The sequence below is a fragment of the Microtus ochrogaster genome, chromosome 1 (genome assembly GCF_000317375.1).
Source record: "Microtus ochrogaster isolate Prairie Vole_2 chromosome 1, MicOch1.0, whole genome shotgun sequence".
Classification (NCBI taxonomy): Eukaryota; Metazoa; Chordata; class Mammalia; order Rodentia; family Cricetidae; genus Microtus; species Microtus ochrogaster.
The window spans coordinates 43,630,976-43,644,842 of record NC_022009.1 but is presented as its reverse complement, the minus strand read 5'-3'; the positions used below and the strand labels follow the sequence as shown (position 1 = coordinate 43,644,842).

The 13,867-nt window shown below is 53.2% G+C and overlaps 1 protein-coding gene across 1 annotated transcript in view; it reads left to right on the top strand.

The window, feature by feature from the left end:
• Position 1: 1 nt before the first annotated feature.
• Ccdc85c (coiled-coil domain containing 85C) overlaps positions 2-13,867 on the top strand; it is a gene marked incomplete at its 5' end in the record, with an annotated part of 72,428 nt that continues 58,562 nt past the window's right edge. The window contains one exon of the mRNA XM_026778688.1: positions 2-275. Coding sequence (XP_026634489.1) covers positions 2-275 — 274 coding nt within the window. The remainder of the gene's footprint in view (positions 276-13,867) is intronic.

The window sequence follows — 13,867 nt, the reverse complement described above, 5'->3', positions numbered from 1 at the left end:
CGCGGGTTCCCGCAGCTCCATAGACAGCCAGGCTAGCCTGAGCGGGCCGCTGGCGGGCAGCGCGGCGGGCTCAGGGGCCCGCGACGTTGGCGACGGCAGCAGTACGTCTAGTGCGGGCAGCGGAGGCAGCCCGGACCACCATCACCACGTCCCACCCGCGCTGCTGCCCCCTGGGCCGCACAAGGGTCCAGACGGCAAGGCCGGAGCCACACACCGGTCTCTGGATGACCTGTCGGCGCCGCCGCACCACCGAAGCATCCCTAACGGCCTGCACGGTAAGCACCGCGCCCGGATCGGAAGCCTAGGGGTATTGTGAAACTATAGTTCCTGAACACCTCACAGGTTCGGGATTGTGGGGACCCGCCTCCAGACCCCTCCGCAGCGGGCATAGCAAATGGAGCATCCGGCGTGGTGGTGCCCCTGCATAGCTGATACCGCAGAAAAGTTTCGTATCTACAGCTTTTTGTATTAGTGTCTGGCACTCCTGTTCTGTCTAAGGGTGTCTCTCATCCCACCCTGAAAACACTTGTGGGCAGAGGGAAGTTTTTCTTGGAAGGCTATGAAAGACTCCTGAGCTGAAGCAAGTGAATTTTCCCTTCTGCTTGGAACCACAGATGTTCCTCAAACCCAGGCAGCGCCCACAGCTGCACTGTAGGTTTGTGCTTTCTTCCAGCCCAGTTTCCTCCCCTGCTTCCTTGTAGTCCTATCTCATCCTGGACTGGGCTGGCCCGGCCCACTGGCACTGGTGGTAAGACCTTGAGGCAGCTTGGCCAGAGCGCCCTGGGCTTAGAGAGGCTTCCTGGCTTCCCATAAATCCTGCACTACTGGTTGGGACACCTTTTTCAACTTGGTCTCTACAATGTTCCCCAGGGGATATAGTTGGGGTGCATCGACTTCTCAGTGTGCCTCAGTTTCCTTGCTTCCCTTCTTCTAAGGCAGAGAGGCTGATTCCTGCCTCACCAGGGTGGGTGTGAAGTGGAGGTAGATAATGCCCCTGAAGAGATTTATAAGCTTGATCGTCTTACAGGAAGTGCCCGGGTCATATGTGGCTGGAGTGTGGGGGGAGCTCAGCTCTGCCAGTGCCGAGGGTGTCTCCGCCATAGGCTCTGTGTCCTAGCCGTCCCTACCCCGAAGCTTCTCTCCTGTCCTGACTGCCAGATACTGCCCTTCCCTTTCCTCACAGTGTTTGAAAGCTTAGTTCCCGGTGTTGGTGGCACCTGCTTCTGCCTGAACTGTTTGCCTGGTGGCAGAGAATAACCCACCCTTTCTGTTCTCCTCAAAGCCTCTCTCTGTCCAGGCACTATCAAAGCTTTGAAGAACTCTTCCCCCAACCTGACAGCTAGAGCTGAGGACCAAGCTTTTTCTCACTTTCCTGGCCAAGCCCTCTGCAGGCATGTTGGGGTGGGGACAGGTCGCAGTTGCATTCCGGGTGCAGGACAGGGGGAGGTTTCCTCCTTATTTACTATCTAGAACATTTGAGTTCAGGAAAGGATTGGGTCTAGATGGATACTTTGTTACTGATTCGCAATCTACCCCTGCAACTCGGGTTTCTTTTTGTAACACTTCATCCACAGGTCCTCACCTACTCTGTCAACTCCATCTGCAGAGTTCCAGCTCAATTTGTTGGGGATGCCTGCCCCTCTTTACAGTGCTTGTATCTCTTTCGTTTCTCCCTTTCTTAGGGACTCTAGGAGGGCCAGTGTTCTGGGTCTTGATTTTCTCAAGTGCATCATAAAGGAGGGGAGTCTTTGCAGTTAGGGAAATCGAGCAGTAGCACTTGACCAGAGCGATTCTCCGCAGGACACTGCCTTGCTTGTGTCTCCACCTCTTTGCAGATAATCTAGGAGATGTGGGGCTGGCCCAAAGTTCCAGTTGCAGTAGTGAATAATGCAGCCACACCGAAGGACCTGGCCAGCCTGCAGGTTTTCCACCCCTCTGGGGATGGGTAGGGGCTGAAGTGTCCAGTTTCCTACAGACCTCATCCTCCCTGCCCCCCAGTCTCCTTGCAGCAAAACTGCTGCAGGTTTCTGTAGTAGCCAAGCTTTGCTTTGACAAGGAAATGAAAACTCAGCATTATTGTTACACACCGGATTGTTCTTTTCCGTTTTGTCTCTTGAAGTCAGTGGGTGGCCATGAGATATCCTCCCTCTAATGTGCGCAGAATTCCAGGAAACAAGGAAAGCTGGGCTTCTCTCTGCTGGGACCTGAAGCCTTGCATTGGCTTTGAAGAGCCGGACTGAGCTGGGAGAGATAGAGTTCAGGTGGTGCCAGAGCAGAGTCACACTGGGCTTAGTGCCTGATCTTGACATGTAGTCACAGCAACCCGGGGCAGTTGGCATCAGCCCTGCTTTACAGATATGTGGGGTGGCACACAGAGAGGACCCCAGCCCTGTCTTGCTGGGATCTCTACCAGGGCCATCGAAGTTTCTGCCAAGAATGACTTGAGGCCCTTGTGGTTGTCATTTTTGCTTTCTTGTTAGTTAGATAGCAGGGATGCCTCCCTGTTTGGGATTCCTGACCTGGCTGTGCCTCTTCTCTCCCATGCTGGGAAGTGTTACTTCCTTATCAGTGACCACAGAGTGGCTTATTGAGAACCCAGTTATCCACAGGGTCTAGACATCTTGACTCCCTCGTGTATCTTGGGCAACTTGGTTAATTTGCCTCTCTGTCCTTCTAGAAGGTTAGAGAAGCCCACAGAACCCTGGACTCCATGAAAGCCAGTGAGGTTGACACCTGCCCACAGTGGTCCCAGCAGTGGTTGGAAGAATCTGCCGTGGAAGTCCTGCCAGCACAGTTTGGCTTCTCTTCCACATTCTCCTTGTCTTTGAGACTGCTTGTGGGCTTATTCGCCTCCGAGCTCCGTGTGTGGTGTGTAAACGGCACCTGCTGCTGAGCTGGGGAACCGAGGCCCTACAGTCTTCTCTGGGGGACCAGTATTGCTGTGCCTAGAGCCCTGTAGGGTGTCTGGAAGGCTTCGAGTGTCCCTGGTGGAGGTGATCATCTGTATTCAAGGCAGTTCTGGCTGAGGTGGGCTTGGCCAGTCTCTGAATGCATATGCAAATAGGTCTCTCAGGCAGGCAGTGGCGGACACTGGGCGGGCACTGGGCAGTTGGGCGCTAGGCTGCTTTAGAGAGGCTGGTTCCTGTCTGGCTGAAGTCAGGTGTAGGGTGCCTTGCTGGCATTCTAATCTTGTCCTGTAGGTGAGACGATGTAAACGTCAGAAATTCAGCCCCCTTTTCTTTCCCCAAGTGAAGTGGTTTCAGACATTTTCCCTCTGGGGGTATAGCTCAGGGGTAGAGCATTTGCTCAACATGAGGACAGCAGCAGCAGCAGCAACAACAACACACGTACACATACGTCAGAAAAGAGAGCCTTTTCAGTCGCATCCTTCTAGCCTAGCTGCCCATGCCCTGCCCTTGGGCGTGCCCTTCCCCCCCACCCCCCAGCAGCAGTTAGCTGCTCCCCTGCAGCTAACTCAGAACCCCCAGCAAACCTGTGAGTGAGTGACTGCCATTTATCTTTCCGTGTTTGGGTTAAAATTCTGAATCCCTCAAAATGAACAGGGTTTGTTCTTCCATTTGTGCTTTTGTTGGTTTTGGGAGGGTGGAGTAGGGGGTGGTCTGGGCCTTTCAAAAAAGACAGAGCAAGCTGGTGGTGAATAGGTCTTTTTTTCCGGGAGGCCTCTGGGCTCTACTAATGAGCCTGCCAGCCCGGAGCGAAGGTCAGAGGCGATAATGGGCGGTTATGCAAGCTTTCCCTTTTCTCCCAGCCTGACTCTGGTAGGGGAGTTAGTGAGGTTGATTGTCCACAGGTTTGGGGTGCTAGGCCCTCAGGGCCCCAGGCATTCACAGGCAGATGACCCACTCAGCAGGTCACATGCACCACAAAGAAGAACTCGCTAGTTGTTGAGGGCTACCATGTGCTTCCAGGAGGCTTTTTTGGCAAACTGAGGCCTGAAGAGGTGTTGGGCATTGCTTTGGTTCTCTCAAGGTGACTGGAGTGAGTCCCGGGTCTTCTGTGTTAGCTGGTGCAGCCATGTGTGAGCTCAGTTCTCTGGGGTGCTTTCTGCCCTCCCTTTTGGAGAGAAGGCTCCTCTGCATGGTTTCCTCCACCTAGCTTCTTCCTTTTTCCTTCTCACTTCCTACATCAGTCCGGCTCCCATCGCAGAGGTTAGCCTACCACAGTGATGGCCCGAGTTAGCTCTCTGAGCTCCTGGGACATGAACTTTGTGGAATATTGCTCCATGACAGGAGTATTTTTTGAGAAGCCAGCTCCTACATATACCTGCTTTCTTTTCTTTTTTCCAAGACAGGGTTTCTCTGTGTAGCTCTGGCTGTCCTGGAACTCAAGAGCTCTGCCTGCCTCTACCTCCCAAATGCTGGGATTACAGGTGTGTGCACTGCCCAGGCTCACATACCTGCTTTTTGTTCTGCATACACCTTGCCTGTGGTGGCAGTCATTTAGACAGTTCCTTGAAACCCTTAGGCAAGTCCCTGAACCATTCATCTGCATAATGGGAAACACACTGACTTTTGAGGGTGGGAAAGTGTCCTTGTGTGGCAGCCTGAAAGGACTGTTTCTGAGCTGGAACTCCCAGTGCCGACCTTAAGGCATCTCTGTGCAACCTGCTGCCTAGGGCTCCAGCTCCAGGGTCAAGAGAGTGGAATGAGCTCTGTCCTACCTGATCAGAGACCTTGATAACTTACTGACCCTCTCGGTCCCAGTCTCCTCATTTGCGATATCTTGCTCCTGTAACTGGGCCTTTAAAGGAGGAATCTTTGGCTTCTGTTTTTGTTTGGATCCCATTTTCATGCTAGGAAGTACTACTTGGGTGTGTGTGTAGGGAACCCCTTAACCCATGCTTGTGAGTGGAGCCTCTGTGGCCAGTCCTGTTGGCCAGTCCTGTCTCAGAGAACAGAAGAAAAATGGCTTATAGTCAAGAAGGAGCAGAATGGCTAAGTTCTGAAGGTGGCAACTAGAGCATCTTGGGAAAAATCACCTCAGAGGGGCTGGGCCTAGTGCTGTGTGCAGCCCTGCAGGTGAAGCTCTAAAGTTCCGGTGATTCCTAGGTCAATCAGGAAAATGAATAGTCTTGTGCCCTCTAGAGCGAGGAGCCCTCTGTTAGGGGAGGTGTGTGATCACCTGCCTGGACACTGGTGACGAGCTTTCCTGTTGGTGGCACTTGTAGATACCCACGCATTGGGTTGTGCCACAGAAGGGCTGTGAGGGGTAGGAGGGCAACCGAGAGTGGGAGCTGACCTCATAGCTGGCCCTTTAAGCAGGAAGAGAAACATTAGCATACCTTTAATGAGCATCTATACTCTGAAGTTCTCGGTGCCTCCACAGTGATTCATGTCATCTGGCCTGGGACTAGTAGTTAAGTAGCGTCCATCTGGTGATGTCCTGTAGGCTAGGCTGAGGGCAGGAGCAAGAAGCTCGGGACCCCCAGGATGGCCATGACTCTAGCAGTGGCCGCAGGAAAGAACCTCTGCTTTAGGCTGTCTGCTCCAAGCCCCGCCCCCTGCCTCCTTGGACCTCTGACATGTAGTGTTAGGTGATCCTAGGCTCCAGGGACATCAGGTCAGACACTTGTGGGAGATGCTATATCTACATCTCAACCGGAACTCTCCCCATTACAGAATGATTAGGATGCATGACCAAGCTTATGCTAGGATCAAGGTCTGTGACCTATGCAGGGGCTATCCTGGGGGCGGGGACATTTCAGAAACATAAGTAGCTCGCTCTCATTTTCCTGAGGCTTGGGGACAAGGTGACCCCAATTGAAGTCACAAGGCTTGGAGATGGGAACAAAATTCTTTCCTAGAGGGATGGATTTTTTTTTTTTTTAAAGCTTTTCAATGGATGTGGTGATAAAGGCTGTCATCTCAGCAGTCTGGAGGCCGATTCAGGCAGATCCCTGGGGGCTCAGGCCGGCCAGGGCTACATAGTGTGTAAGTGTACCACATGTGTGCTGTGTGTTAGTGCAAGTCAAAAAAGAGTGTCGGACCCCCGGAAACTGAAGTTAGAGTTGGTCATAAGCTACCATGCGGGTGTTGGGAACCCAACCAGAGTCCCCTGCAAGAGCAACAGGTGCTCTTAACCACTAAGCCATCCCTCCAGCCTCTGTTCTCGTGATCTTTTTTTTTTTTTTTTTTTTTTTTTTTTTTTTGGTTTTTCGAGACAGGGTTTCTCTGCAGCTTTGGAGCCTGTCCTGGAACTCCCTTGGTAGACCAGGCTGACCTCGAACTCACAGAGATCCGCCTGCCTCTGCCTCCCGAGTGCTGGGATTAAAGGTGTTCTCGTGATCTTAAAGTCAGGGATAGCCCCACCACTTCCTCTAAGCTGTCCCCCAAACTGGTCCCTATTACATTCTCACTCCCTATAGGCGTCTAGTTCTGGACAGACAGGGAGCTGGGCCACCTAGGGGCAGGTGCCCAGTCTTAGCGTCCCCACTGGTCTCCCGCTCTCTGGGCAGGAGGGCAGAAGACCTGGAGTGGTGCCCGTTCATCACTGATTCTCTGGAAGTGCTGTGTGGCCCTACTTCACTAACGTACAGGCCCCACCCTAGAGGCGGCACCCTACCTCCTGGTCCTTCATTCTGGGTCTCAGATGGCCTGTCAGGCTGCCATTACTGTCTTCCCAGCTCCTTCCCCTCTCCCTGGCACCTTGGGTGCAGGGCTGGGTGCGCTCTGTGTCTCACTGCTGGGTCATTTCTCCCTGACACACACACACACACACACACACACACTCACACACTCCTGTCCATCAGTGCTGTCCTAGAGCAGATGTCACTCAGAGTGCTGGTGCCTTGGAGTGGAGGAAATGCCTCGGCAGCAAGAGCCGGAAACCCCGAGCAAGCTGTGTGGAATCCTCTGGCTCTAAGGAGGAAGCTGGGAGGGAAGGGGACCCACCCTTGGGCCTGTGGTTCCTGTCTGTCTATTTGGGAGCCTGGGGTCCCGGTCCTCTTGACTCAGACTTAGCACTGAGGATATGGGGCTGGCTCTCAAACTGTGTTTTGGCTACAAATTAGTGGCCCTGTGATGCAAAGAGAAGATGATTTATTTGCCCCTACAACAGCTGGGTCCTGGGGGTCCTCAATTTGGGACTCAGGCTGCTGGGAGGACTCTGGGTCACCACTCCTCCTGAGGGCCTGATGGAATTTCTGACCTCTGCTCTCTGACGCACTCTGCTTAAAGGCTTTAAGGTGTCCAATTTAGGGCAACACTGACTTCCGTTCTGGCGCAGGTTTGTTTGCTGGGGCTGAGAAGCCTGCTTCTGCTCCCCTCCCCACAGTCGCAGCCCTCCTGAGAGTAGAGTGCAGCCGTGGACACTGTCTAGTCCTTGGGAGTACAGACAGGTGTGCACTCAGTCCTGGAGCCAGGGATGAGGGGCCAGGTAGAAAGGCTGGCAAGCACCCTCTCATATTCTAAATTAGTTAGAGGCCAAGCCACTTTGGTCACCTACCTTTTTTTTTCCCCTTGCATTTACTGTTCTTGGCACCAAATGGTCTTTATCTCTTTCCAAAAAATGAAGCCTGCCCAGGTTGTTGTGTGTGTACAAGCATACATTTGCTTTGTAATGTTGGACTCTTTGCTTTCGTCTGTGGTTCCTCACCCATCTCTCTTTTCTTTCTTTCTTTTTTTAGACAGGGTCGCACTATGTATCTCTGGCTGGCCTGGAACTCACTATGTAGACCAGGCCGCCTTGAATTTGCAGGGATCTGCTTGTCTCTGCTGGGATTAGAGGTGTGTGCCAGCCTTTTTACCTGTCTGAATAACAAACAAGCAAACAAACAGAACCTCTTATTTGGGTCTGGTCTCAGAGCAGGTACCAGGGCTTTGGTAGTTGCTGCAGCTTCTGAGTCCTTATGGGAGACTCTGGAGAGTCCTATAGAACCCACAGGGGCCACTGAGCTGGGTTCTGTCTGTTGGTCAGTCACCGGAGAGTACCGGCCTATGGTGAGGCATCCCAGGCCGGGACATGGGGGTGGGTATGGGTGGGGCAGAGGCCAGTGTTAGTTCAAGGTGGAGGCCAGCTGATTTGTGCTGCCCCCTCACTGACCTGTGCTGTGTGGGTCCCCAAGCTGAGGGCTTGAAAGCAGCTGCAGAAAGCCAGGACCATTTCTCACTCTATACATAGGTCAGTTTGTAACCGCCCCCCTCCCAACATCTCTAAGTTATAGCTGGGCACAGATGCTCTGCCTCTCGAATGCTCAGGGCAGGCGTGCCCTGAAGGGAGTGGTAATGGCTTCTAGGCTATATTCAAGGGGACAGATGCAGGCAGGGCCGGTGGCACTGAGATGGCAGCTATTGAGAGGAGTCGACCCATTTCCAGAAATAGAACATTCACTGTCAGGGGATTCATCTCTTTCTTTGTCTCCCCAAATCTGTCTTCCCGTCAGCTTCCACGTTGTAAGGCAAGAAGGAGGCTTGCTCTTGTCTAGGAACCAGAGGCTCCAGCAAGCACCCTGCTCCCCTCCCCGTCACAAGGGCTTGATTGTGTCCGGGCCCTGAATGCACCCGCCTGTCACCATGTGCGGCACCGGCTGGCCTCCCTAATGAGCCCTCTCTGGGAGTGGCCCTTTGTGGCAGGTTCCGGCCACACCGCCTGGGCCAAGGCTCCATTTTCCAGCCGCTGGGCTGCTTTAATGCCGCTCTGTAGCTGGTGGGACAATGGGAAGCTTCCCGTATGCCTGCCCTCTTCTGTGTCCCATATTTGAGCAATGTGTGTGCCGCCTCAGCTTTGTGCGCCTCCAGGAGTAAGGAGGTCTTACTTTTCCAGCCCCTTCTGTCCTAGCTGGCACAACAAGCCTCCCCTCCTCTGCCCTTAGGTCAGCTCCTCCTGTGGGGACACCCCTCCCACCCCCAATGTCTCCTTCCTTTTGTTCCTTTTGGGTCTCTCCCAGATCCTTTTCTGCAAACAGGCTAGTGTTTCCTTGTCCAAAGCAATAAAACAAAACCCGTCCTTCTACTATCCTGCTCTCTTCTCTAGGGCGGGGGGAAAGCTCAGCTCGCCACGGACTGGGATTTCTGCTGCTCCCTGTAGCCGACCCTGGGAAAGGTGGCTCGAGTTAGTATTCTCCATCCTGCAGCGTTTGATGCCCCTCTGACAGATATCCCCTGGGACCCAGGGTGTGCCAGTTACCCTTCCCCGGCTTCCTGGCAGCAATAGCGGTTCTCTCTGTCCAGTCTGAGTTTTTGCTTCTGGTTGTCCATTCTGGGGTGGCTGGCCACCCTCCTGGCCACCCGTATCCTGTGGATTTGGGCCCCAGCCTCTGACCTGTGTCCCCGTACTCCCTGCCGGAACCTTGGCCAGCTTCACTTCAAGGTCTCAGCTGTGGCCCTGAGCTGATCATTGCCCCAGGTGGCAGCATCAATCTAGTGAGCAGTGCACCTGTGTGCGCCGAGCCCCGTTTACATGGAGATAGAGAACAGCCTGCCCTGGACGGCTCTGCAGGACTGTGCTGGTGGAGATCGCTCCTCCTGGGTTCTGTGACTCTCACTTGCCACACAAATTGGGACATCTGAGCTTGGACTTGGGGACTTCAGTGACTTGTCATCCTGGGTCCTGGAGTTCTGGTCTTAAGCCTGCTCACTGTTCGGGTACACCTCAGACCCTTCTATGATGTCTCTTTTTTGCTCCTGCATGCTTTTCATAGAGGCTTAGGTTGGTCCTTGAGGCGGCTGGGCACAGGATATGTGCTCATGGGAAGCCTTTGTGTCCTGAGCAAGGGTCAGGGCAGGCACCATGTGGTAGTGGGTGCCAGGCTTGCCCATGTGTAGGTCGTGGCTGGGGGCCATATGTCTGCAGGAAGCTCAAGCACTGAGAGGGTCCCCTGGCTCCCGGGGTCCCCTCCAGAACTCAGCCAACTGATCCCCAGCTGCCAACTTTTTATTTTTCAAAGGAGGCCAAGAAGGGTGCAGTATCAGCAAATAAAGAAAATGGTTTGTAAACTGACGGGGTAAGGGGTGGACACAGGCCAGTGGCATGCCGCCTGCCCAGTTTTCCCTTTTAGAGGAGAGTGTGTCCTGGACACACTGTCGCTGGCTCTCACTGCCATTGATTGATTACCCGTGGTGGCCAAGGCTGTGACTGGCAAGTGGGCATACCCCTCCTGGGGTTAGATGAGCTCCCAGGGTCCAGCTGTGGCCATTTCTCTATCTGTTTCTGGTGATGAGTCCATTAGACTCCACACCTGGGGCTCTGCTGGGCCTGCTGTGTGTGTGAGTGTGTGTGTGTGTGTGTGTGTGTGTGTGCGCGCGCGCCTGTGTTTCAGGGTGACATTGATCTGATCTCAGTGATGTAGCGTAGAGAGAGACTGGACACAGGATCCTACAGACTGTAGGGGTGAGCGGGACACTTGGTGTATATAGTTGCTCTGTGGAAGTGGAGGGAACCTGGTGGGAGCAGGGGGATGGCTCCGGTGTTGGTGGCCCTGGAGGCCTCTAGTACTCTCTACTGCACACCCTCCCTCATGATTCTCCTTCTCCCTGAGGGCATTGCCCTGCTCAGCTGGCCCCCTCTGCAGAGTTTCCTGAGAATGACCAGTGCTGCTGCCATTAAGTGTGGGGGTTTCTCATGAGAGTCTGGGGGAGCCTCTCCAGGAATGTGGGCAGATGCCCCATCCGTCCACCAGCATCTTCACCTTGGGAGGTAGTCTCCAAAGCTGACAACTCTTTGATCCGCAGACCCCCTCACCCCTTCCCACCAGTTAGGAGCTTGTCTCTTGGGTGCTGGCCTGGTTGTGGGCATTGTGACCAGCCGCAGAATGAGGGAAGCTGAATGCTGTCGGACTCCTGTATGAAAAAGAGCCCCTTGGTTTTTGTGAACAGGAAGAGCCAGGGGTGGGATTGGGAGTGGGGAAGGGGAAGACTGACCTCCTGATGGTTGCCAATGGTCCTTGCATTCCTGGCACTCCTTTGGTGGTCAGGAATACTGGAATCTTCCTTAACTTTTGGGGTTACCCTGCTGCTCCTTGTCTTCCTTGTCTGAATCTGTGTGCATTGACCAATTGCTCAGTGGCCTCTGTAGCTTGTCAACTGGGTCAACCTCAGAGACCCTTTGTTGGGGGAATGACAGGCTTCAGGGACCCCCCCCCCCACACACACCTGAAGCTTCTGTAAAGACTGTGTACTCCTTCCTTGTCCCAGGGACACAGCCAACAGCTTTCATCATGGTCTGTGGCTCAGAACAGATGAAGACCACAGGTGTTGGGTTAATGAGCCCAAGGCCTGGGAAAAACAGAAATCAGCTCACACTCAGGAACCCCACAGAACACAGGGTGGGGAGAGGGCGGTAGAGTGGGGCCTCCAGGTGTCCTGAGCTGGCTGAGCATCCTGGACATCCCAGCAGGCCTCATGTATGCCTGTTACTGACGTGTGCCCCTCACCACTTCTGTCTTTGGAGGCTACCCTGTTGACCTTGTGTGCCTCTTTCTTGGTGTATGTGTGTAGTGGTATGTGAGTGTGTGTGAATGAGTGTGTATGTGTGTGTGTGTGTGTGTAGGGGTTGTGTCATTGAATGAATGTGTGTGTAGTGGTGTGTGAGTGTGTGAGTAAATGTGTGTAGGGGTGTGTGTAGTGGTATGTGTGTGAGTGAGTGTGTGTAGGGGAATGTGAATGGGTGTGTGTAGGGGTGTGTGTGCGAGTGAGTGTGTATGTGTAGGGGTATGTGTAGTGGTGTGTGAATGAGTGTGTGTGCATGTAGGGGGTGTATCACTAAGTGTGTGCGTGTGTGTAGGACGGCTTTAGCATTAGGCTGTTTTCATCCCAGTTTCCCCATGAGTTTCTTTCTCATGATGGTTTATTTCTCCCTTGGTCTCCCCAATTTCCTTGGTCTCACTTTACTAATCTGTGGGCTGAGGTAGTTGCATCAGGTCTTTGGTACCCAGAGACCCTTGAGGAACTAGAGAAAGATCTAGAATTCCAAGCCTTTCTTGGTTTGAGCCTCACTTAGGTGGCTGCTCCCAGATTAGCCACATTGCCTGTCCAGACAAACCAGTAGTACAGTATTACCCCCCATCCCCCCTGTGCCCCAATCCTGTTGTTTTGGGGCTTTACAGGCCTACAGTAGCTAGGGCTGACTTCCTGGCCTTGGGCTGTTACTTTCCAAGTGCTTAGCCAGGTGGGAACCTGGTCTGACCCAGAATCAGAAGTAGCAACCATAGGATCATTTGCTCGTGCACCCACACCCATGGAGGATTTGATTTCCTCTGCCCTTCCTGCCACAGCATCATCTGCCAGTACCCCGTCACTGCCGCCAAGCAGCCATGGAGGGCAAGGGGAGAATAAAAACGGGAAATTCACTGCTTCTTTTTAAGAAACATTTGTTTTTTTCTGCACATCATTTGTGTGTGTGTATGTCATGCTTGTCCCATGGCACACCGTGGAGGCTGAGGACAACTTTCAGGAGTTTCCTTCTGCCACCGTGGGGTTTCAGGATTGAACTCATGTCTTCAGGCTTTCCAGGACAAGCACCTCTACCTGCTGAGACTTCCCACGGGCCCTTTCTATTGGATGGTGATCTTGCTCCTGTGCTCCTGGCCTCTGGTAACTTTTGAATGTGTTTATAGTTTATAGGCTCTTTCTCTGGTTATATGAACCTGCCCTGGCTGTTGTTTAACTCAGTGAAAAAGACAGGCTTGGAGCGGCATGACTGTGATATGTGCATCCCATAGACACTTTGGACTCCAAATGGTGACATGTACACCCATCTCCTCTGGGGCTTATAGGACCCCTAGCAGGTCCCTAAAGCCTCAGCTAGTACTGAACTAAGTGTATCATACTGACGAGGGAGACGAGACGGTGGGTACTATATCCAGTGTGGATTCTTAGGTGTGATTCGAATCCAAGGAGAGAGCATGTCGGCGTGAGATTTCATCACACTGCTCAGAGCCAAGTTCAGTTTAAAACTTGCTAGTTATTTGGGGGATTTTCCACGTAATGTCCTTAGGCCCTGGTCAACTGTGAATGACTAAAACTGGGGAAAATATGACCATGAATAAGTGGGACAATCATACCCAGGGGCCATATGCATATTTTGGCCTCCTCATGCAGGAGGAAGGCTGTCTTGTTCTGCCTGCCCTGCTCTTCCCTCCTCTCCTTCTGTGTTCAGCATAGGCACTCTTATCCCTGTTTGCCCTTCAGGGACTGCCGATTGGCAACCAGAGGAGTACAGTGACAGGTCTTGCCTTGGGAAGGTGGGTGTGGCGTGTAGCCTTGTGGGCAGAGGCAGCTGGGAGGGCCTCTAGGGAGGCTGATGCTCTCTGAGACTGCTGAGTGTAAGGGACTCTAGGCTAGAGTGGCTGCCTGCCTGCTATGCTGTTCTGCTTTTGTGTGTTTGGATGAGCCTGTGGGAGAGCTGGAAGCAGACCCTTTGTCATTCTGGGGAAGCTGGAACAGACATGTGGATCCTCAGGCCCTGTGGGTCTCCATTTGCCTCCGACCTTGTTGTTCTGAGAACCAGGGCTGCCTGGAGGTGTCTGTCCAGGCCTCCAGAGTCTGTGGTCTTCTTCACCCCAAGCCTGTCCTCTGGAACCTCCAAGGCAGTATTTCACAAGCAAACTGGGAATCTGGTGCAGCCATATTGAGCCGGGAGCTCTCTTCCTGTCCCTGGCTCTGGTCAGTTCTGTCACCAATAGTGGACTCATTTTTTCCCTTAAGATTTGTTTTTATTATTTTTGTATATGTGTATGTGTCTGTGTGAGTAGGAGTCTGTTGAGGTCAGAAAAGGTTGTAGGATCCCTTGAAGCTGGAGTTACAGGGAGTTGTGAACCACTTGACAGCTCAGTGGGTGCTTGGACCCTAACATAGGTCCTCTGGAAGAACAGTCATTGCTCTTAACTTCTGCGTCCTCGTTCCATCTCTGA